The 24865-nt window shown below is 51.6% G+C and overlaps 1 protein-coding gene across 2 annotated transcripts; it reads right to left on the bottom strand.

Annotated features, from left to right (window-relative positions):
• Positions 1-2769: 2769 nt before the first annotated feature.
• Positions 2770-24096, bottom strand: XKR5 (XK related 5). Of its 2 annotated transcripts, none has more exons than XM_090029674.1 (7): positions 23909-24096; positions 20516-20699; positions 12757-12938; positions 10261-10470; positions 9433-9602; positions 7531-7639; positions 2770-6136 (listed from the first exon to the last, which is right to left on the bottom strand). In XM_090029674.1, the coding sequence occupies exons 1-7, from the start codon at positions 23964-23966 to the stop codon at positions 4956-4958; spliced, it is 2094 nt and encodes a 697-aa protein (XP_089885800.1). In that variant the 5' UTR covers positions 23967-24096; the 3' UTR covers positions 2770-4955. The 2 variants fall into 2 exon arrangements, with proteins under 2 accessions (XP_089885800.1, XP_089885893.1); XM_090029767.1 differs by lacking the exon at positions 2770-6136 and adding an exon at positions 6146-6675.
• Positions 24097-24865: the final 769 nt, after the last annotated feature.

Here is a 24865-nt window from a genome sequence, read left to right as displayed (position 1 = left end):
TCTGAGTAAAGAATCTAGGCCTCCCAATGCTGACTTGGAGGCATTTTGCAGAACCCAGTACTCTGGGAAGTGAGAGCCTGGGAAGCAAGGGGCCTGGAAAGCAAGATTTATAAAGATGGGCTGAAAGAACTAGGGTTCTTTAGTCTGGAGAAGAGAAGACGGGACATTTGCTGGCAAACCCTAAATATCTGAACGGGAAGATGGAGACAGGCTTTTCTGTGTGGCTGTAGGGGACAGGACTAGGAACTGACCTCAAGCTGCAGCAGGAAATGGAGGTTGGAGATCAGGAGGGACTTTCAGACGATCAGGGTGGCCAGACTTTGGGACAGGCTGCCTAGAAATATTGAAGAGGAACCTCTGGAAATTTTTGTTAGACACACTTGGCTGGGATGATCCTGCCCAGAGCAGGGGGCTGAACTAGATGACCTTGTGCGGGTCCCTTCCTGCCCTGTTTCCCAATGATGCTAAGAGCAAGGCCTTTAGCACGAGGCCTGAGGACACGGGCATATGGAGAAGGTCCTCATTCTTGGTCACCAGGCAGATGTAGCTATGAACTGAGAACAGGGGAAAGTCCTCAGTCCCGCATGGCTTTTGAATGTAGGCTGCTCACTCAGGGCTGCAGGGAGCCATCTCCAGCCCCTTGCAGTCCCCCGTCCAGGACCCCTTCCCGAAAGAAGAGACCTGCTTATTTTTAAACGAACTGAAAACAGCTCAGCCTTTGAAGCCATGGCTGGCAAAGAAGGAGCAAGTATTGGTGCTGCCTTATTGCTAATAAAATAGCCCAGAGGTTTGAGCACTTACCCAAGTGTGAGACCTGGGTTACAGGCTCTCAGCCTGAAGGATTCAAGCCCATCTCTCTGGAAAATGCCCTCGCCACCAGGCTAGAGGCAAGGCTAAGTGGGGAAACCTCCTGCTAAAGTCGGGCCACCATGCAGCCTCGAATTCAAGGTTTGCTAGCAGGAGGCAGAGCACGACTGTGCACGAGGGGATAACTTGGTCCCCCAAGATGAGGTGGAGGTGTTGGCCTGTGAAACACAGGTTCACGTAGGACAGGGCTATCCATCTTCTGAGCACCGAGAGCGTAGGTGTATTAGGTCTGATCATCACCTGTATGTGCCAATTCAGGGTGGCCCTTAAGTGCATCCAAAGTGTGAGATTATCAGACACACCTCACTGAAGCATGTCCCACCAGCTATGCCAGGTGGTCCTGGCACCCGGTCTTCAGCATGGTGTTTCACCCAATCCTAGGCACCAACCTTTCCCCACTTGGAGCGCAGGGGGCTCAGGCGCCAGCTTGGGTTTGTGAATTCTCTTCCTAGAGCCAGAAACACTCAGCATTGTCACACCTGAGTCCCAGGGGCATCTCAGCTGTTTCACTGCTCATCACGTGCACACCAGAGATGACAGCAATTCCTGACATCAGGAGATGCTACAGAGTAATCGCATGACAATGGCAAAGTACCCAGGCAAATCGAGTTGGTCTAATAAAAGGTATCACCTCTACCACGAGTCCTGCTTGACAATGGCAAAGTGCTTATGTGAAGACAGCCGAGGCATAAGACCTATAAGTCCAGAGCACGCTCTGATTCACGCCCCCAGTGCACGGACATTGTGAACCCAGCGCAGGGAGACACTGGACTGGTGAAAGGGAGTGAGATGAAACCAGCTCATACTCATTTGGGGGCGGCCAGCTGCATGGCATGAAAGAGCCAATTGCTGCCATATTTAGATGCAACAGAACAAATTGGGAAGCGAGATGGCCTCCAGCTTCCCTCACTTGGGCAATATTTCAACACCACATAGGGACTCGCCTTCTGCATAAAGAGCCAGTTCCACTTGTCATGTAACAGGCCAACCTTGTTCATGCGTGTGTGTATCTGGCTGCATTTTTAAAGCATCGCACTTTTCATCTGAGAGATCTTCATCTGCATTGTGGTACCGCATAACTATCAGAGACTGATATTACTACACACAGTAGAGAGAGATTAGGCCTTCCCTTCTCTTCGCCAACCGCCCCACGTTCTCACGCAGACCCTAGCACCTGTTGCTTCGTGTTAGCATGCAGCCGGCAAAATGCTGCTGAAGCGAGGAGCACAAGCCTGGGTCCTGATCCTTGTGCACTACTGAGCTGTGCAGGAGAAGCCCGTTTCTCACCGCCCCCATTTCACTCTCCTTTTTGGCCAGGGGAGGTTGTGGTATGCAGGTGATGGACCTGGCAAACTTCCCACTTCTCTCCGCCATGCTGACCCTTTGCTGAAGATACTTCCACAGTTCCCCTTCCAGCAGCAATCATCCGTGAAGAAACCGTGGCGGTTCAAAAAAGCAAAGCAAGGGAGGTTTCCCTGGTGGGCAATTATTAAAATCAGCCAGGATTTAAAGCAAAACAAAGCCCCCAAAAACACCCCACAAGAAAAAAAGCCCAAACCAAATCAAAGAACCCACGGATGAAATAAAATTGAACCCAAAAGCAGAGATCCTATGGGTAAACTAAGCTAGACAGGATTACTGGCTACACTGGGTAGGTGTCTTTAGTCTGGTATGGCACAAAAAATAGAAAACACAGTGGTCTTTGCATTATAGATGGGCTTAGCTGCTGTTGCCCTGCTTTGTTTGAAATGAAGTAGTAGTTTGCTTGTGAATGGGGTCTAAGGCTTTGCTTATCATTATTTTTGAAGGGGTGTTGGTACATTTGCCTTTTATCCCTGGAATATCCACCGATGCATGTGCACATGATGCATTTAAAAAAACCCACAGACACATGTAGGGAGCTTTTAGTAGTTTTTAAAAACAGCGTCTCAGACACGAGCAGCTTGTCCAAGATACGCCCAATGGTAAAAGCTTACAAAACTTGACCAATGGCTCCACGTGGCACTTTTGGCTACACTGCAGAGAGTGACAGCAGTGGAACCAATTCTTTCCATGCTGAGTACCATCCAAACGCTGTAAAAAGTAGCACAGTATAGTTAGTTGTGTTAAAATTAAGTTCAGTGTGACACTAGTATGCAAATGCAATACAGGAGCCTTGGCCTTTGGAAACAAGCCCAGAGGGTTCATGTCCAAAACAAATCAACTCAGATTAAAATGGGTTAAATTAACAGAGAGCAAAGGCAGTCAGGATTCCTTGTCCATGCCTCAACTTCATGCCTGTCCTCCTTATCCCACTCTTTAGCCAGCTCCACATGTCTGGCGATTGTTTTATTGGATGGGAGGACACGCAGGTGCAAAGCAGAGGGCTTCTGCTAAAGGAAAGGCAACCCTCAGGGCGTTCGTTTGAAGACAGTGCATGATTTGCAAATGGCACTCCCATGAGTGCCCTGGAAGCAGCATAGCTACCCACTTAGACAGCAAGGAGAACCAGGCAACAGCAGCATCTCTGGACTGGGAACCAGCAAACAGCTGGTACCAGACCCATCTGGAAGGATGGCTGCTGAGTGACACCTTCCACGCTCTTGTAAGGGATACACAAAAGGCAACCTCCTTTAGTCGCTTAATAAGCTTAACATCTAAATAAGTTAATAAATAGGCAACATTGGGCTTTATAGGGAAAAAATAAAAGGCTGCACTTCTCCGGGTGGCAGGCAACAGAGGTAGGACACAGCAAAGGAGTGTCAATACTACTGCTGAATACAGTCTGTCCTGGAAGCCGAAGCCAGGCGGTCGCCCCCTGGCATTAGCAGTCCCACTGGCAACAGCACGCCATCCCCACACCCTCCATCTGGAGGCAGCTCCCACATTAAAAATATCTGCTCTAACTTAAAGGCACTGGGCTTAACTCTTCTGCAGCATCTAGTGAATTTGGGGGGCCTTGGCGTTCTCAACCTGAGATGCCTTCAAGGGGCCTACATCTTTAGGAAGTGCAGAGCACCCACCTCAAGGAGACCGCTTTGCTGGGCACCAAGGTTCAACATGACACCAAAACCTATTAGCCATTCTCGAAAAAAATACAGCTCTTGCTGTGCAAGAGTCATCTGTGGGACAATGCTCCAGGGTGAGAACTAGGAGCCCGTGGTCTAGCTCGGTTACCGCAGGATTTCCTGCCACTACAGTTTATCACCGCAAGGTCCCTTCCAATCCTAAACATCTATGAAAAACTAGCTCTCTTACAGCCTTGTGAATCAACTGAGCTAAAGGCACTTGAGGAAAAGGCAGTGAAGGCCAGCTTCCCCATCTGTAAAATGGGGCTACTGAGGCACAAAAGTGGCAAGGTGACTTGCCCGACTTGACCTGGTAGGCTGGTGGTGGGGGGAGCAGTGACAAGAACCCAGCTGTCCTGCCTCCTGCTCCATCCACTGGTTCATACTGTCTCTCTACAGCCCATCTGGTTCTTTCTGATGACTGTCCCTGAAAGGAGATGACCAAGAGCAACAGCTACTTGGAGCCAGCTCCAACAGACAGCTGAAAGTAGGGAGGACAATTCATCCTCTCGTTTCTTTATGTTGTGCCATGGAAGGGCCTGCATCTCATTGCTGGGTCACCTCCTTCATTGCCTCCTGCAGAGGATTCCCTTGCATAACACATCAGTCCTGCTAACTGACCTCCCATCTTACCGCTGGCATCCCCAAGGTACGAAATACTATCACAACTGGTGGGCCACCTCCATGAGACAAGAGGTGTGGAGCGTGGCTGACAGGAGGCTCTCCCGCAGTCTAATTTTGCTGTGATGCCCAATGCCTGTCTGTCAAAGAGAGAAACGCGTACCAAGGTTGGAGCCTGAGTGTCAGGAGATAGCCCAGCAGCAAAGTTATCTGGCATGGCAGAAAGGAAGGAGGGGAAATCTAATGACAGGCCCACCGCAGGAAGGGCCAGAGCCCAGAGACAAGAACCGTGCAAGTCTGTGGGTGGTATAAGGGTAGGTTATTAATACTCAGCTGGACACCAAAGAGACAGCACCAGGTGGGCATTGCACAGCCTCACTCCAGTGCTGCAGAAAGCTTCATCCCCTCCACTGTCTCCCTCTACCTGCAGTCCTGCCCTGTGGGGTGAGACTTGGGGGTGGATGTGAAGCATGGCTCCTCAGCTGGCCTCAGCTTCCTTTTCGCCATTGCCACCCATATCCCAACAGACAGGGTGTCCCAGTGGGGACACGGTGCCCCCAGGGCTCCTTCATGCTCTGAAGTTTCCTCAGGGGGACAGGAGGTACTGCAGGGACTGGCAAAGCATGGGGAGGAAGGGCTCTGCAGATGGCTATGTGGGCCTGTGGCCAGTATGGGGCTGATGTTAGCCACGAGAACTGGGAAGTCCTCTCTTTCACCTGCCAGGTTAGCCAGTACAGGCTTGCCACCCACTTCCAGCTCTGTGAGGCCCTTGGCAGAGTCGCTGCATGCATGACTTCTTGTGCTAGCAGGCGCGATGCTGCCTGTATCGGCACTGAAGTACACGGTGGAGCCCTCGTGTGCCTGGGCTGCTCCTGCTGGGAGGTGGCTGGGGGGCAACAAGCCTGGGTCCCCTCTGGCACTGCTCTCTCCAAGGCATGAATCGGAGTTGTCTCTCTCTTGGCTGCTCTGAACATCATGTTTCCCCCTGGATGCCACAAGGCCGGATGGTGCTGCCTCTTGTGCTGTTCTTACGGAAGTACAACTACCAGGCTTTCTGCTGGCCAAAGTCACGTAAGAAGTCTCCTCTTTCCTGCTCAAGCCTTCCCCAGCTCCATTCTCAGCTACTGGCTGCTTGTCTTTCCCCGCTCGGGGTTTAGGAGTAACAGGCCATCTCCCAGCCTCGGCGTCAGGGTACTGACTCACCACCCCACCTACAGGATAAACCTCCCCAATGCCCCCATCTCCGAAAGCAGCATTGATCTTGGACACGTCTCCGGTCTTCAAAGCCAGCTTCACCAGCAGCCAGTGGTGGTGGTCGGCCCAGTGGTTCTTCAGGGCAGTCTGGCCTCCGGGCTCTCCCAGCGAGGAGTCGCCCTGCACGCCGGGTGCAGACCAGGCAGGTACCACTGTTGAGGAGTCCACATCTTCCAGGCCTGGAAATGCAAAGCGCCCTCCCGCTTGGCTTCTGGATGGCAAAGAGGATCCTTCTGGCCCATTCCCTCGAGCAGCCATGATGCCGCAGGATGTCTTCAGGGCTCTCTGCCAGATCTCCGTCGACTTGGGGTGGAGCAGGCCATAGTAAATGACCAGTGCTGCACAGCCTGAAAAAGAGCAGAGGTGCAGGATGACAGGCTTACTGACGTCTCTGCATAGCACACAGCGCAAGAGAGGGAGAAACGTGGACAATGCATGGCATCCGAGCAGAAGCGCCAGTGCTGATGAACACAACTGCGCAAAGTGCTGGGACAGTGTTTGCTTTGCAAATTTAGTTAATCAAAGGGACCTGATGTGGTTGCCTTCCTTACATGCCAGTGTCCAGATACAATACGGTTGCAGAGAACCTGTGGACATAATCCATCTTGGGGCTTCAACCCAACTGGTCAGTCAGCAGTAGTATCAGACTGATTGCAGCACCTTGCTCGGGGGCCAGACAACCCCATGCCAGACACTAGACATGGGACAAAATGATGGCCTCACCCCAGAAAAACTTGAAGATTGAGTACAGGACAAGACCTGGATGCAGAGACATGGCAGAGATCAAGAAAACAACGAGACCATACCGACCAGCAGGACAGACAGGGGTTTCAGGACATGAGCAGCTAAGTGTAGCATCCCCCTGCCATGGAAATGGTGTGCCAACCTGAAGGGCAGGAAAAATGACAGCTAGCAACTCTGCAAAGGGCAGCATGGAGAGGAAAGGGCAACCCCATGGGTACAAGGACAATCATGAGGTGTGGCTTCTCTGCCCCACTTTGTCTGCAGCAGCTGGGCCCTCCCGGGGTGGGTATGAAGGGAGTGAGGCATTGGTAGTGTTAGCTGCTCATCTCTTTGCAGTGGGGCCAGCAGACAGAATCGCAGTCACGCTGCTTAGCTCTGCCCTGTCCTGCCTCTGTCCGAGACTGGGGTCCTAAAGTTTGCCCACAGTGGGTCTTCCAGGGGTGGAGAAAGCTGCTTCCCCATTCTCCCTCCACCCTCACACGGAGGGACAGGAACAAGGAGGCTTTTGCCCCAAAGGAAGGAGCTCATCTTTTAGAGCCCTCCTCAATTCTTTGACAGGTGCCAAACCAGAAGACGTCCTATGAGGAACCGTGCCCATGTTAGAGCACTGCCGACCTCAGAAGTCAGGGGTCAGGCCCCCAAAGTCATGAGACTGACTTAAAATAAAGGACGAGATTTTAAAACAAGCTTCTTTGTCTCTTGCTCGGAGCTGTTAGGTCATACTTGGGTTTCCCTTTTCCAAGATCTCTGTGCAGACACAAGGGCTCAGAAAATAAGTTAACAGGAAGAAAGCAGACACTGAGTTCAGGTAATCAGATGAACCCAGGATCTAGAGCTTTAAGGAAACAAACCAAACTAAACACCCGCTCCTGGGAGAGGATGCCGAGGGTCAGCAATAGTGTTTCTACTCCTGGGGTTTTTCAACCACTCTTGCCACCACATACCCAACTGCCCAGAGAGGCAGTGATTCAGAGCATGAGAAAGCAAAAGATCTTACCGATAACGAATCCCGACAGGACAACCCCAGCCTGGCACAGGCTACTCCACAGTGCGCCCTGCAGGTCTGTAGCCACCAACAAGAGGAGGATGTTTTCAACCAGCATGATCTGTTGGGGAGAGTAAAGAGAGTCATCACGACAGAACTGCCCCCCATTTGCGGGTTGCAGACACCCTTCCAACACGGCACAGGTTACACAGCACATGCAAAGGTCTGGATTTGCCTGCTGAGTTTGAACCCCTTCCACCCGCTTTCGTCTCCTCCCCACGCGAGTTTTGAATGGAACCAAAACGTGGCTCATAAAAACACGTGACAGCGTGTGTGGCATCCCTGGTCCAGCAGTGCATGGGCATAAGTGCAGAGCTGGGACCAGCAGCAGAGACAACAGTGCCAGCCATGACACGCACTTCTCAAAAAGGAAATAGCTGTTACTGCATTTGGAATGAGCTCCCCGGAGCTGCCAGCCAGCCCCTTGCATCAGCAGCAAATTCACTTCCTCTTCGTAGTTCCTAAAAAGGGAGATTTCTGCAAGAGCATCGTGATGATCTGAGGAGTCCGCCAGTACCGTTTGCTATTTTTGTTTGATGACAGTAAGTTATTAGGTGATTTTCTTTATCGATGCCTCTGTCCATGTGCATTCACTTACTCTGAAGCTTCCAGTGATGCAAACCATCTGCCAAACTAGAAGAGTAGGGCTGGAAGGGACTGCAGCAGGTCAGCTCAAGGCAGGATCATCCTTAGGGAAACCAACCAAGTCAATTCTTTGTCGAAGCTGCCCTTAAAAATTTCCAAGGATTTGGAAATGTCCAGTCTCCATTCCACCATCTCTCTGGTAGCCTGTCCCAATGTTTAACCACCTCCCTAGAAAGTCCTTTCTAATATTCAACCTAAATTTCCCTTGCTTTGGGTTAAAGCCATTGCTTCTCGTCCTGTCCCCTGAAGCCACAGAGAATAACCTGTTATCAGCGGCTTTACTATCACCCTTCAGGAATGTGAAGACTTATCGAACCCTCCCTCAGTCTTCTGTGCTCCAGACTGAATAATCCCATTCTTCCAACCTTTCCTTGTCGGTCATGTTTCCCAGACTTTTAATCTTTCTTGCTTCTCTCTGCTGCACTCTTTCCAATTCCGTCCTTCTTGAAGTGCAGTGCCCAAAACTAGACAAAGTTGTGCTGATGACTACTGACAATAGAGGGTCATTATAACTTAATGGTCCTCTCCTAGGGTAAGGCACCTTGTGACACTTGGTTTGAACTGGGAGAAGATACTTCTTCCTTTTGTCTGGACAGAGATGAGAAGTGGAGGTTTCTAGCTTTGCGACAGAGAGAGGGCTTAAGGAAGTTCTCAGAAGATGGAGGCCTGGTCTGTCCTATAAAATTTCACCAGCAAACTTGCAGTTCTGCCAGGGCAACGGAGTGCATCTCCACGCAAAGTACCTCGACAGCCGTAGAGCCCTCCCTTCTGCCAGCATAATTACTCTGCTGCTTCTGCTCCTTGGCTGGATGCTGTGGCAGGTGTTATCTGCTCTGGCAGCAGGGAAGATGAAGCTGCCATCATAAAATGTAGCTTCACAGGCTAAAAATAAGGACAATCAAATCTCACACCTCAGGGCAAAAGCTGATTGTCTCAAAGCACAGCAAAGAACATCTGCCCCAGGGAACCTCACTATTAGGACTCAGAGATGAGAGAACATTTATTCTGAAGCACTATGGAAAGGTCACAGATTGAAGCCCTTTGAATAGGTCTGCTAGACCTTTCCTATATAGTTTAATAAACCCTGACTATATAGGCATGTTACAGGGCACCCAGAAGTCGTCACGGGTCTTAACAGTTTATTAGTCCTTTATGGTTTCTGTTGCTCCTTTGCTAGTAACACGAGAGCCGGGGTGTCAGAGCACTTACCGCATAAAACACAGCCACCCTGTACCTGGAGGGGCCGTCCCGGAAGTTAATGTAGCAGAAGATATACGTGGCTCCTACCAGGCAGTTAAACAGTCTCCACCGAGTGGGACTTGCGATGATGTCTGTCTGCTGAGCCACCACCCAGAAAGACATCACTAGCCAGTGAGCACCTGGGAGAGGAGAGCAAAGGACAGAAGTCAAATTAGCACTGGGTAGGGGACCAGCTGGTAGATGCTCCTGTACCAAGTAACACGAATCAATGCCCAAATGAACAGACTCTCTTCCATGTGCCATTTTCTATGAGCCAACATAAGGAAAATCAGGCCCGGGTTATGCTGCAGAAGTCAGGGTGGGTCAACCAACACCTTTCAAAAGCTGTGCATTTACCAGAAAGAAGGGATGAACCTCAAGTTCACTGACCCGCCTCCGGAAAACTGCTGGGCTATGGAAGGCTTGATTTTCCTCTGCCATACTGGGGCACTGGGCACAGCTTAAGCAGCAAGGTTGAACCGGGGTGCACTGAAGCTTCTGCTGGCACTTAGAAAACTCAGTGGCTGGAGGGTCTTGCTCTTCTGCTCAGGGTCATATCGATCCCAAATTTGGGGGCAAGAAGGAATTTTCCCCCTTAAGTCTGTCAGGGTTTTTGCCTTCCTGTGTAGTACAGGACAAGGTCCTCCTTTTAGAAGCCTCTGAGTATCTTTTCACCAATTCCTTCCAGTCCTAGGTTGATGCAACCCTGCGTAGGTGGATGACAGGAGAATTCAGCCCTCCTGGCAGACACAGGAGAATATTACCTGCACAGGTCCCGACAGGAAAATCTCATCTTACCTGCAATGGCAAAAACCCAGATAGGATACACTCTTGCAAACAGAGCCAGAGCCATGACCCGGGTCCCCAGCATCCCCATCCTCCACAAAAGCTGACACAGGAGGGCAGCCGCTGGCATGTAGAGATGTCCGGGTTTCATCAGGCATGCAAAGCGACTATAAGAGACCAGTGCCCAGGACAGGGAGAGCAGGGACAGTCCAGCACTGATGCCTACAAAGGAAAGCAAGGGAGGCACTGAGAAAAGAGCCCCATGATGGATCCAGTACTTCTGATATGCAGCCCCTAGTGCCCATGGCTTGCCCTCCAGCTGAGCTATTCCACCAAACACTCCTCTGCTGAACTGCTGCTGTTTGCCACTATAAACTCTGCCCCATTTTCTCTCCTTCCAGCTTTCTCCATCTTATTAGGTGTCCATACACCTTGCATTCTTTGCAACAGACTTTACGTAAGAACTGATACTTACTGGGGCCAGACCATAGGTCCATCTTGCCCAGTCTCCTACGTCACACACTGGCAGAAAGCGAAGCTGTAAGGGAGAGTGAACAGGGTACGACCAGGGTCTTTTCCCCCGTTCCTCTCCTACTTGCAGCCTCCAGCATTTAAGGTCTAGGAAGTTCTGATTCAGAAGCTGTAGCGAACATGTAGAACAGGGGTCAGCAATTCCTGGCCTGCGTACCAGAGCATGGCACACAAGGCCATTTTGCTCTGCACGTCACAGCCAGCCCAGGCTTTGGGCAGCTGCCGCCGGCCACAGAACCCAGGTTGATCACAGCAGGCAGTGGGGAGGCTACAAGCTCTGCTGCAAGCAGCCGGGGCTCTGTGGCCAGCAGCAGCTGCCCAGAGCCTAGGCTGGACACGGCAGGCAGCTGGGAGGCCGCAAACAGCTGCACCAGCATCCAAAACCCTGGCTGGACTCTGTGCCAGCGGTAGCTGCGCATGTGCCTCACGTCGTATGGCCAGGAAGGGGCCGGGGCAGTGCAACCCCAGTCCCTTGTCAGCCATGAGCCCCGAGGTGCACGTGCAGCCACCACGGTCACCGGTGCCAGGGCTCCAGACCCCAATGCAGCTGTCTGCAGCCTCCTGGCTGCCTGCTGCTGCTGCCCAGAGCCTGGGTTGGCTGTGGCAGGCAGCTGGGAAGCTGCGAACAGCTGCACTGGGCTCCAGAGCCCTGGCTGGGCTCCATGGCAGTGGCAGCTGCATGCATGCCATGGGGCACACAGTGGGGAAGGGGCCGCTGCAGGACAACCCTGGCCCCTTCCCTACCGTCCACTCAGAGGCGTGTATGCACCCGCTACCAGCAACGAGGATTGGGCCCCTCATGGCTCCCCCACCGTCTGCCTCTGGCACACTAAGCTGAGGTATGGGTCGAGATTGGGGTGTTTTGGCCCCTGATGTAGCACGTGGATTTATCGACATGCTCTGAAAAACTCATAAGCCTCAGCTGACCCAGAAGAGCTTTCTAGTAAGATCCCTTATGCACTGGAGATGATAAAGAGACCCTCTCAATTAACAGATAGGATAGGATGATAGAGAGACCCTTGGTGTGTGCAGTGGAGAGCTTGGTGCTTGTGGTAAATGCCAGATGGACAGCTGGGGCAGCCAAGTTGTCTGCCCCCACACTTCAGCTCTGCTTCCAGTCTGGAGGGACTCTGGGCTGCCAAGATTAGGACCTGAGACCCTTGGGACTTTTAAAAGGGAAGGGCCGAGCCACTGAGCTACGGCATCTCCTACTGTGGAGGACCAGAGAAAGTGGCTCTGGAGGGACTTGCACTGTGACCTCAGACATGTCACAACCCTTCTGTGCCTTGGTTTCCCTGTCAGAAAAAAACAGACTTCACCTCCTTTGGGAAGCTCTTTGAGGTCAACAGATACTGCATCCTGAGCATCACAGCCATCAAGTCCTCACGCTTGTTCAATCCCTTGGAAAATCAAGCAGCCTCAGCTACAATGCACTCTCCAGTGGGCTCATTTTGGCTTGCGGGGCTTTTAGGTGGACTGTCATTGCACACATAAGTTTTTAGGTGGTCGGCCAAAGAAATGAAACGCTCCTGATCCCCTCCCTGTACTTTGGCTGGCGGCTCCCAAACTGTGGAAGGCAGCGCTGTATTCACTGCAGGAAGGGCCGACTTGCCCATCAGGGACTATAACGAATGGCCACAGTTCTAGAAATTGGACTCCATGGTCAGTCCCTAAGCCACGAAGGTCCCCAGCAGACCCAGGGATTCCCTCAGCAAGCAGCAGGCCAGCTCCAGGAGGCTGGAGGCTCGGTCCACTGACACCACTGGGGCCCCAGATCCCTTCCCAGGTACCATGCTACCTGCTCAGACAAGAGCTGGGCCTTACTGAGGAGAGGAGACACTGAATGATAGCCAGGCAGTCTTTGGGGGGGTGACTGCTGGCAGGACTATGTCCATTGTGGGGACCGCAATAGGAAAATGGAAGAACCACGGGACACCTTTGTGGGGGATGGGCCATGCAGCCTTTGCACACACCGACCTGGGACGAGGCCTGCCGGTTCCACAGCGGCACAGACATACGTCTGCAGCACCAGGTGCGGCAGGCTCTGCACCAAAGCCTCCAGGATCCGCAGCACCGCTGTGTCCCCCTGCTGCAAGAGGTGATCTCCGGCCGCGGAGCTCCTCCCTGCCTTGCCGGCTGTCCGCAGGACGTCCCAGTGCCTGGATGAGGACAGAAGCGCAGTCAAGGTCTGACAACACCCGACTCGGATTGCACTTTACATCAGCTTTACAGGAGAAGTCTCCTGGCTTTGGATCACACCCTTGCAGAAGCACGGCTCTTGGGAACTTGGACACTTGCTGATGCTTCTGTGAATGGAGCCCAGTGTTGCGGGGGACATGAATCAATACCATCCTGAGCTGGTGGCACCTTCCAGCCAGACTAAAGGAGCAGCCATGCTGCAAGGCAGTGGACAGGGAGAGCCCTGATCTTTACCACTCCTCTGTAAAAAGCACATTGCTGGTGCTGCACAAGGAGTTCTCAGAAGTAGTTTTGGACAAGGGTTTTGAAAACAACCCACCCTCGAATTACACAGTTCTACCATCCTCGGCCCTTCCTCTTCTTCCAGAGGGGCTCTTCCCCACCTACTTTATCATGTTACACGCATGCGTCAGCGCTAACAGACTAGTCAAATGCGGACACATGGGGATGCAAACTGTTTCCTGCATTTTAATCTGCTCCAGCAAGCATTTGCTTAAAGGGTAGCTGTTGCCCTACACTCTGGGCCCGCAGTCAATCTTGTCAGCTGGCAGGCTGGCTGGCTGTTGGAGGTTGTGCATTTTTGCAATTCAGGCAAGTCCAAACACACTTCCAATATCCTCATGATGGATTTAATGAGCACGAAGAGATTACAGATGAGCCTGTTACTGCCTTCCTGAAGCCCAAATAAAAGCCCTTCAGCCTCTGCCCCATTTCATCTGCTGGCTTCTTGGGCTGGGCAGAGCACATATAAGAAAAGGTCCCCCACCATCCAAAGGCCCATCCTCCTCTCTCAATAGGGGGGACAGCCACACACCCCAACAGGCCCTGACTCTTCACAGCAATTGCACAAGCTTGTGGGAAGGGCAGCACTTAAACTGATGCCACTTTGGGTACCCACTGTGTCCCAGGTGCCAAATGACAGGTCCATAGAGCAGCAGGGCTAGAAGGGACCTCACAAGATCATTTAGGTCAGCCCCACACAGCTACGGGCAGGATCATCCCTGACTAAACTGCTCCAGCCAGGTGGGTGACTAACCCACTCTTGAAAATTTCCAGGGATGAAGATTGTCCAACCTCTCTAGGCAGCCTGTCCCACCGCTTAACCACATGGATCCATCTTAAGTGTTAACTCCCACCCCAACAGCACCGTTTACAAGGCTTCGGCTTTAACCAGAGTCCCAGACTACATGGGTTGCAAAATGGCTTTTGTCATCACTTTCACAGAACTGTATCCTGATTCTGGATCGCAGGTTTGCCTCCTTCAGGCCAAACACAGACCTCGCTCCGTCTCTCTGAAACCAGAACTCTCAGCCATCTCCTCAAGCAGGTCCTCAAGGAACACATTGCTAAGCACTCAGAGGAGAAAAGGGTGATTAGAAACAGTCAGCATGGATTCACCAAGGGCAAGGCATGCCTGACCAACCCAGTTGCCTTCTGTGATGACATAGGTGGCTCTGAGGATGCAGGGAAAGCACGATGTACCTTGACTTTAGCACGGCTTTTGGTACCGTTTCCCACAGCATCCTTGCAAGCAAGCTGAGGAAGTCTGGGCTGGATGAATGGACTGTAAAGTGGACAGAGCCCTGGATCGTTGGGCTCAACAGGTAGCAATCAGTGGCTTGATGTCTAGCTGGCAGCCAGTGCAAATGCAGTGCCCCAGTGGTCAGTCCCAGGACCGTTTTTTCCCCCAATATCTTCATTAAAGAGCTGGAAGATTGGATGGATTGCATCCTCAGCAAGTTGGCAGATGACACCAAGCGAGGGGGAGTAGTAGATATGCTAGAGGGTAGGGTAAGGATTCAGAGTCACCTAGACAAATTGGAGAACTAGACCAAGAAACCTCAAAAACCTTGTTGAAACTCAAGAAATCTCCTGAGGTTCAACAAGGACAAGTGCAAAGTCCTGCACTTAGGACAAAACAATCCCATGCACCAGTACAGGCTGGGGGACAACTAGCTGGGAAGCAGCTCTGCAGAAAAGGACCTGGGGGTGACAGTGGACAATAAACTGGGTATAAGCCAACAGGGTGCCCTTGTTGTCAAGAAGGCTAATGGCATACTGGGAGCGCATTGGTGTGTTGCCAGCAGATAGTACTAACAGATGGTAGATAGTAATAGCAGATAGTAATAGAAGTAATAACTTAGTTTATAGTACTATATTCAGTTTTGGGCCCCCCACTACAGAAAGGATGTGGACAAATTGAAGAGAGGCCAGTGGTGGGTAACGAAAACGGTGATGAGGCTGGGGGACATGACTAGTGAGGAGAGGCTGGGGGAACTGGGCTTATTTAGTCTGCAGAAGAGATAGCAGCCTTCAACTACCTGAAGGATAGTTGAAAAAAGTATGGAGCTGGACTGTTCTCAGTGGGGGCAGATAACAGAACGAGCAGCGATGGTCTCAAGTTGCAGCAAGGGAGGTTTAGGTTGGATATTAGGAAAAAAATTTCACTAGGAGGGTGCTGAAGCACTGGAATGGGTTACCTCTTCTTGCTGTTTGTCCTTTGAATTCAAAGGTGACCATGACATGACTGGTTGGTTTGGTTTCTGTGAACGCGGGACTGGCCAATCAGGCCGATTTGTGCTTTGAACTGTCTACGGCACACTGAGCAAGAGATGCCACCTTGGATTGCTTGATCAACAGCGGACGTGCTGCTGTTGTGAGATTTGCGCTGTTGGCACTTCTGCTCTGCCTCAGCAGTTCTTCTCCGCTAGACGGTAGCTCCAGTATAGACGAGGCTTCGCCAGGTAGAACGATCGCATGCGAGATCTTCCCAGGACTTTGGGTCAATGTTGAAATGTTTCTAGGATGACTTGAGGGAGTCCTTGAAGTGTTTCCTCCGAGTTCCCTGAGAGCGCTTTCCCTCCTTTAGTTCACCGGAAAAGTTCTTTGGCAGTCGCTCATCTGACTTCCCGGTGACAGGGCATGCCCATCTCACCTGTGATTTCATCAGCAGAGGGCAGATGCTTGAAATGCCCGCCTGAGTAAGAACCTCAGTGTCTGGGACCTTGTCTTGCTATCTTATCCTAATCTGTTTCCCCAGACTGCCTAGATGTGAGCTCCTGAGACCCCTCATTTTCTAAGATGTCCCTTCTCAAATCAACACGGGCACCACCATGATCATGCCGGTCCTTCAGGCCCAGAACCTGGGAGAGGGACAGGCAGGTGGGGACCAGGATCGTGGGGTGGTGACAGTGCAGGGCCAGGCCCTGGGGCAGATCTGCTCCCTGCATGCCTCAGTCCATGGAACCGGTGCTTGTTGCAGCGGTGTACGGGGAGCAGATCGGGGCCCCTACAGAAGCTCATGGAAACTTCTTACATGGCCCTCCAGCCCAAATACTTGCCCACCCCTGCTCTACCTGGACTCCTCTCTCGATCCTCGTATCTGGGTTGTGCCCAGGACTTGCAAACTCTTTCTCTACAGCTTCTTAGATGGGGCTTTCCCTGTCCAAACACACAGCTGGTTTGCATCTCATCTCACTATTTAGTAAGTGCAGCACCCTTTTCCCTGGCTGGGACCAATGCATCCTTGCTGCAACCTTGCCCTGCACGTGCTCATTTAGAAAGCAGCAGCAAAGAGCATTTTCCTAGCTCCCCCTCTACGTGCCATTTACCCAACAGAAGGTGTTTGACTTCCCTTTCCCAGCCCATAGCCCCTCTTCTTGTTATCCCTCATTCAGCACTGGAGGATCAGCTCCCACCTTAGATCAGCCTTCCATGCATTGATTGGATTTCAATTCAAAGGCCTTCACGCTTTCCCCCAAGCTGTCTCACACTTGTTTAGACAGAGCGACTCTCTTCCCCAAAGCTGCCTATTTTCCTTCAAACCCCTTCTTAAAATTCTCCTTTAGCCTGACAAAAATTTGAGAAGGATTAGACTGCTCCTGGTCTATGGCAACTGCCTCGCTGGACATCTTGTTGTCTCCTTGTCCTCCTCCATCTGCCTGTACCCAGCTGTGACCTCTGGTCTTAAACTTTACGTGGGCCCAGCTAGAGGCTCTTGTGATTGGAAAGTGTTAACTGCTAAAACTCCCCAAAAGACTCACAAGCAGCTGGATTTGCTCAACTTGGCAGGGCCTGACAGCCTTGCAAAAGCCATGGTAATGGTTCACTTGATGTAATCAAAGGGATTGGTACCAGACCCTGAGAAGGAATGAAAGAGACTTGCTTGGAGGAGGCAATAAACAAAGGGGTTGATTACCTAGGAGGATCACGAATTGCCCAATGGGTAAGCAGACCCACAGGCTTTGAGCTCAGTGCAGAAGAAGATAAGATTGAAATGTGCTTATCTGGAATGGAGGCACATGCATGATGAGTATCTGACTCATTAATCCCAAGGATGCCCTTGTGACTGGACCATGCTATGAATGAGAAGAAAGGAGACTGTATGAAGTACTAGGTTTGAGTAAGGAGGGTCCCAATGATAGTATCCCTGTGTTATCCCCACCTGCCAGCAGTCTGGCCGTTCCCACCTCAGATCAGGATCTCTCCCAGCAATTACAGCCTGTTCTGGCAACAAACTCACAACATTGCGTGCTCAAACTGAGGGACATGAGGTTGTGTTGGCTGCAACACTCCAACCGCAAACTCTCTGGGGCAGGGACCATAATTTATTCTGCATTTGTACAGCATGTCATGCTATGGTGTCCCTAGGTACTGTGGTAATACAAATTAATAATAATGATAATTGCAAGTGAGGCTTTGGTCATCGAAGGCCAAGTTTCAGGATCATTAAATCCACTTAGTTTCATAGTTAGTAGGGTTGGAAGGGACCTGAGCAGATCATCAAGTCTGACCCCCTGCCATGGCAGGAAAGAGTACTGGGGTCAAATGACCCCAGCAAGGTGTTCATCCAGCCTCCTCTTAAAGACCCCCGGGGTAGGAGCCAGCACCACTTCGCTTGGAAGTTGGTTCCAGACCCTAGCTGCCCTGACAGTGACGTCGAGCCTCCTGATGTCTAGTCTGAATCTCCCCTGCCAGCTTGTGACCGTTATTCCTGGTCACTCCTGGCGGTGCTCGGGGGAAGAGGGACCCCCCAGTGCCTGCTGGTCCCCCCTGACTAGTCTGTAACAGGCCACTAGATCCCCCTCAGCCTTCTCTTGTGGAGGCTGAGCAGGTTCAGGTCCCATCGCCTCTCCTCGTGGGGCCTGCCCTGCTGCTCCCGGTCATGCGAGTGGCCTCCTCTGGACCCTCTCCATGCTGTCCACATCCCTCCTGACGTGCGGCGCCCAGAACTGGACGCAGTACTCCAGCTGCGACCTGACCAGTGCCGCATAGAGGGGGAGGATCACCTCCCTAGACCTGCTCGAGACACATCTGTGGATGCAGGACAAGGTGCAGTTGGCCTTCCTGACCGCGTCCCCACACTGCCGGCCCATGTTCATCTTGGCATCAGTGATGACTCCAAGATCCTTTTCTGCCTCTGCCCTGCCGAGAAGGGAGTTCCCAGCCTGTAGGTATGGTGCTGGATCTTCCTCCCCCGGTGCAGCACCTTGCACTTGTCGGTGTTGAATCCCATCCTGTTCTCATCCGCCCACCCCTGTAACCTGTCTAGGTCTGGTTGCAGCCTATTCCTCCCTTCTAGCGTGCCCACGTCCCCCCACATCTTAGTGTCACCAGCAAATTTGAACAGGTGGTTTTTACCCCTCGTCCAAGTCACTGATGAAGATGTTGAACAGTGCGGGCCCGAGGACCGAGCCCTGCGGGACCCCACTGCCCACGTCCCTCCAGGTCGAACATGACCCGTCCACCACCGCTCTCTGGGTTGCCCCTAAGCATGACCTCCCCTGCTGGCCCATCGGGGACATGCACCAGAACAATTCTCTCAAAAAGCTTCCCCAGGATCGAGGTAAGACTAACTGGCCTATAGTCCCCTGGTTCCTCCTTCCTCCCCTTTTTGAAGATGGGAACCACACCGGCCCTCTTCCAGTCCCCTGGCCCCACACCAGAGCCCCACGAGCGCTCGTACAGCCGTGCCAGGGGTCCCGCAATGACCTCAGCCAGTTCCCTCAGCACTCGGGGGTGGAGATCGTCCAGACCAGCTGATTTAAATATGTCCAGTCCCTCCAGACACTCCCTGACTAGGTCCTCACTGACCCTTGGCCTGGGTGCGCCTCCCCTGGGGCCTGAGGGGAGCCCCGTGGTGGGGCTGATCTGGTCCCTGCTCAGGAAAATGGAGGCAAAGAAGTCATTAAATAGGTTAGCTTTGTCGTCTGGTGTGACGACCAAATTTCCTAGCATGTTTTGCAGGGGTTCCATGTTACCCGGTACCTTCTTTTTGCCCGCTATGTATTTAAAAAAGGAATTTTTGTTGTCCTGGATCTGGGAAGCTAGTCCCAGTCCCATCTCTGCCTTGGCCTACCTGACTCCCCCTGCATCCCCGAGCAGCCTCAGTATAGTCCTCCCTGGGGATGGCCCCTCCCTGCCATTGGGTGTGCACCTCCCTTTTAGCTAGGAGACATTCCCGGATGCTTTTGGTGAGCCATGGGGGCTTTTCTGCCCTCCTGCCCCCTTTGATTTGCTTACAGCTTTTGGCTTGTGCTTCTCACAGTGCATCGCCTGGCAATTTGCTATTTTAATGTGTTGGGTGGCTTAGCTGGAAAACAGCTGTACAGCCTGGACTTCTGCCCCAGCCAAGCAGAAAAACAGCTGTACAGCTGGACTTTCACTCCAGCCAAGCACTAGACAGGTAACCTTATCAAAAGCTGAGCTGCATGCAGAAATGACCAGGAAGCATTCCTTGCCCTGTATGCTAGGTAGGAAATTGAACTAAGTGATCATCACAGACTATCCTGGCCTAAGAAAGACACTCTCCAGGGGCTCCTATAATGCTCAGTCATTTGCCAGCATTATTAAATGTGGCTGCACACACTCAAGGCTGAAGAGAAGAAGTTCAATAACCAAGACAGCTTCTTTGTTTCCAACTTCTGTGTTAAGAAAAGTGTGATGCATCCTCTGAGAGATCCACTTACAATAGCACAATTATGCTCAAGGCACAAAACAATTGCTGAATTCAGAGGGTCGCTGGAGAATTAATCAGCAGTTAGGGATGAAGTGTAAAGGTTTGTCGGTATTAACCAAACAAGTTCCCTAGGCCAGATCACACTGGGGAAAGATGAAAAGTTTTAGGGACTTTTCTTTAAAAAGAGAGCAAAGAAACCTTCCTTTCAGCGATAGGAAAAATGAAACAATCCCCAGGATGCTGCACCACTTGACAAGCTGCTCTTCCAAGGGCTATACAAGTCAGTTGAGCTGAATAACGATGAACGGGATGTGTTTGTGCACCTCAATGCAATGCCAGGACCAGTCTGCTGTTGCATCCCCTTGTCTTAAGGCCCCGTATCCCCCAAGAACGAAGGGCCAGGCTAGCACCATACTAGAGAGACACCCACACAACCCACGAAGTCGTCACGGCCACCTATAATTACGGAGACACGCATGGATACACACACACACTCCATGCAAATGACACAGACCTGTCCCCCGGCGGTTAGATAAGAAACCCCTTAATTCTTCAAATGCGGACGAGTCTGTTTCTTACCGTTTCCAAATCCCCAGCTGCAGGGCATGCAGCATCACCAGAGCACAGCAACATCTGTGCCCATCTGCCTGGAACCAGACAAAGCTGAGGTGCTGGACGAGATAGCCAGGCAGAGACAAGGCAATGGTTAGCCCACACCAGAGGTACTGGCTGGAGAGAAGAAAATGGACAACGCTGCAGATCTCTGGAAGAGAAAAGAAAGAAAAACCTGGTAGGAGAGCAGGCAGCCACACTCCTCCTCCACCTTCGCTCTGTTTGGTGTGGCCATAATCCATCTATCCAGCCTAGCGTCCTGTATGGACCATCTCTTCCAGGACCTGGCCAAGCTGCTCATCTACCAGACCAGGAAGGAGGCACTGGGAACCCAGGAGTCTGAGGGGCTGCCTTCCTTTCACTCCTCCGCACACTTTTGTCAGCAGTTTCATTGGGCAGTGCCCATAAGCTCCTTATATACACATTCAAGGGGCAGTGGGTGCTTGCCAGTGCCCTTCTTTGACACCCTAGCTATTAACATTTTATCTGCACTCCTTTTCCTGATTTTATCATTTTTTGCCCCAAGGATTCCATTGTTGCAGTTAGGAGCCTCCCTCGAACCCCCGAGAGAGGCTTGTAGTTTCCTGGCAGACCTCTGCCTGCTTCAGAAGCAATGGGTGTTGGCTGCAGCTAAGGCTGGGCATTTGTGAAGCTGTCAGTGCTCCTGCTGGGACTTAAACCCAGGGCTTCCCCGCTAGAGGGTCTTGCCGCTCCGTTCAGTCAGACCCATCGCCCCAATGGGGTAAGGAAGGCATTTAACCTCGTGATGACATTGGTATGGACTGCAAGGGTGTTTGCCTTCCACTGCAGCGGGGCACATGGCCCTCTTCCTTGGCTTTCTCCAGCATGTCTTAACAACCCTGGTAGCTGTGGGGCACTGGCCACCCTGATTCCCCTGCTTTACCTGTCGCAAGTTGGGGTGTTATGCCTTGCGGTTGTGTCCAGGTTGACTATGTCGTTTTATGAATAGATTGGATAATGCATTTGTATAGGACGGATTGGACAGGGATGCTCCTGCCTCGGGCAGGAGGTGGGACGAGATGATCTCTGAAGGTCCCCTCCAGCCCGACTTCTCTATGATATCATTCCTTCATCTTAGTCACAGAAAAACCTTGGAAAAATGCAGAACCACCCCACTGACTGCCTCCTAATCTCCCATAATACCTATACACAGATCTGCACCGGGTAGGCTGTGCCGTGTGCACCGTCCATTTATATGGGACATAACGTCTCCCTGCCCCTTGTGCTTCCTCTGTCTTATTTTTAAACCCAGGCTGGCATCTTCTACACCGTCCACAAGTCCTCTGGGCCTGGCATTTTACTCGTGCACATATAATGCTGAATGCAATGGGGCCCCAAGTTTGAGGAACAATACCAATTCATAATGAGGCCTTTGCTCTGGGATAAGCAGCACCACGCAGATCCAGATGGTGTTTAGGTCAGAGAGAGCTCAGAAAAGGGTTTTAATTTGGGCAGACACAGAAAGTGTCAGAATTTTGTTCAAAGTGGGTGGGGAGATGCTCATGTACCCCAGGGCAATGTTCACTGGGTTTCCCTACTAATATAAATTACACCTGGTTCCTGAATGGACACACGTAGCTGTCCTGGGGCAGAGGGCATCTTTACTGTGCTTCTCTACAAGGCGGTAGGGGAGAGGGTAGCAGCCTGGTTGGATCTAGGCTACCCCAGGATGGAGGGGGACAGATGAAACCTGAACTGGTGTAACTTATAGGGCTAGGGCTCTATCCCTGATTCTTTGAAGGGGAATTCTCCATTGAGACTGGGTGAAGTTGCCGGGGTTTGCAACTTCTGTCTGCTCCTTTTTTACAGCAGCTGACTGTCAACTGTGTGAAGGGAAGCATTTCACCTGCCCATACCCCAAAATACTACTTCTAATGTGCAGTAACTGCATTGCTATTAAACCGTAACCCCTTCCGTGGGACAACCACCATCCCCTGGCTATGCCCACATACAACACCTAGCTTGAGGAGGCACTTTCTCCTGTGAATCATACCCGTGACCCTAACAATGCTACCACCATGCAGCACCCTTGGCAGCACCCCCAGTTACCCCGGGGCTTGGGGCATCGCCGCTGAGCCGCACAGCTCTGAAAACACGTGCTGTGGATCAGGGGCCGGGTTGCTCTGGCCAGCGGGTCTGCATGGAAAGCAAACACACGACGTTATCACTGGTAGCAGAGCAATTTCTCTTTTAAGAACGATCCATAATAGTTTTTACAGCAGATCCGTGCCAAAATGTGGGGGGCCTAAATGACAGTGTAGACGTACTTCATTTATTCTACCGGTGAGTTTATATTGGGATTTAAAACAGCAGAAAGATAACGGATATTTAAGCAACGTCAAGAAGTTTTGTGCTCTGCGAAATGCCTTATTGGGATGAACTGAGTAATTGGGCAAATAGAATAAATACGTGTAACAATATGCCAAATCCAATTCAAACCATTAAGGGGGTAAATAATTACTTAATGAACTATCTAGTGTTTTCTCTTTCTGGGGTCATCTGACCCCAGCGGTCTTTCCTGCCCAAGTCCCTCCCAGCCCCTAACAACTATGAACCTACGAGAGCAAACTCTCCCACGGCAATTCGGCTGACGTTGATTGCTTATTCCCAAAGCCTTATTCCCGGTTCTTTGGGTAAAGCTGATCTCTTTTATTGGACCAACTGGAGAGTTGGAAAAATTTTCAACTCTTTAGTTAGTCTAATAACAGAGATCCGACTCACCCAAAGAGCCTCGTCTGCCAATGTCCTTAGATCGATGCGGCTACAACTTACACCCTTATTCCTGATTCCCGGCTCCGTATTCAAAGCTAATCTAGCCCCAATCCAAGCTTGTTACTGATGAACTGCGCATCCTAAAGGGAGAGGATTTCCTCAGATATGCCAGTCTAGCCCCAATCCAAGCTTGTTATTAATGTACTGCGCATCCTAAAGGGAGAAGATTTCCTCAGATATGCCAGTCTAGCCCCAATCCAAGCTTGTCACTGATGAACTGCACATCCTGAAGGGAGAGGATTTCCTCAGCTATACTTTGAAAAAGGCACCGGGAAAAAGCAACCAGCTTCCGCCTCGTCCTATGGCACCAGCAGGGCATAACACGGCCCCCCCCCAGTCTGCACCCAGGCGGAGAGCAGGGCGCAGAGCAGCCCAGGGGCCCCAGCAAGAGCCCCGGCCGGCCCAGCGCTGCCCGCCCACTGGGCTTGCCCCCCTCCAGGGCTTGATAGCCCAGACCTCCTCCCTGCACCCCTGGAGAGTCCGTCAGCGACGGGACGGCGGGACAAAGGCACCGCCCGCTGCTCGGCAAGGTCGTCAGCGCTCCGCCATAAAAGCGGCGGGACTCACGCGCGCCGCGCTCCGCCGCCAGCACCAGGAGGCTCAGCCCGGGCCACGCCGCCCGCATCCCGCGCCGCCGGGTAGGCGGGCTCTGCACTCCCGGCGCGCCAAGCGCACGAGCAGAAGATACTTTGAAAAAAAAAAAGTTGCAATGCAACGTGGGGCTGAGAGAAACCGCGCCTCCGCCGGGGAGGGCGGCGCCGGGCCTTCCCGGGGCAGGAGGGGCGCGAGCGGGGCTGGCCGCCGGCCCCGCCGGGCCTCGCAGTGCAGACGCGCTGCAGCTTCAGGGGGCCACGCCGTGCCCCGGGGGCGGCGGGAAGTGAGCGAGAAGCGGGCGTCTTCTGCACGCTTTGCGAATCTCCTGCATCCGACCTGCAGACTTCTAGGCAAAGAAGTAAATAAGAATAAAGAAGCAAATAAGAAATAAGTCGCTAGGAAGAAATAGTGGTGCACGAGCGATATCAAAGAGGTAAGTAAGAAATAAGTACGAATAAAGAAGTAAACAGGAAGAAATAAGTCAATAGGAATAAATAGTGATACACAAAGGATATGCAAAGACATAAATAAGAAGAAATAAGTAAGAATAAAGAAGTAAATAGGAAGAAATGAGTCACTTGGAAGAAACAGTGGTACACGAGGGATATCAAAGAGGTAAATAAGAAGAAATCAGTCAGTAGGAATAAATAGCAGTACAGGAAAGGTATGCAACGCAAAGAAGTAAATAAGAATAAAGAGGTAAACAAGAAATAGTGTACATGAAAGCTATGCAAAGAAAAAATAATAAGTCAATAAGAATAAATAGTGTACGCAGAAGATATGCAAAGAGGTAAATAAGAAGAAATCAGTCAATAGGAATAAATAGTGGTACACAATAGTGGTATGCAAAGACGTATGCAAAGAAGTAAATAAGGAGGTAAATAAGAAATAGTGTACGCTAAAGGTACACAAAGAAGCGCTCAAGGAAGT

This window comes from Crocodylus siamensis, chromosome 1 (genome assembly GCF_052110815.1).
Source record: "Crocodylus siamensis isolate JL-2025a chromosome 1, ASM5211081v1, whole genome shotgun sequence".
Lineage (NCBI taxonomy): Eukaryota > Metazoa > Chordata > Crocodylia > Crocodylidae > Crocodylus > Crocodylus siamensis.
The sequence above is the reverse complement of the archived record's forward strand: the minus strand, read 5'-3'. Positions and strand labels throughout refer to the sequence as shown.

Excerpts from the sequence above, each read along its gene's own strand:
- XKR5 (XM_090029674.1), bottom strand. The coding sequence starts at position 23,966 with ATGCGGGCGGCGTGGCCCGGGCTGAGCCTCCTGGTGCTGGCGGCGGAG. Across the intron at positions 10,471-12,756 it reads ACCGGCAGGCCTCGTCCCAG|GCATCAGTGCTGGACTGTCC; the intron begins GTCGGTGTGTGC and ends TTTCCTTTGTAG. Across the intron at positions 9,603-10,260 it reads CTGGGTTTTTGCCATTGCAG|GTGCTCACTGGCTAGTGATG; the intron begins GTAAGATGAGAT and ends CTCCTCTCCCAG.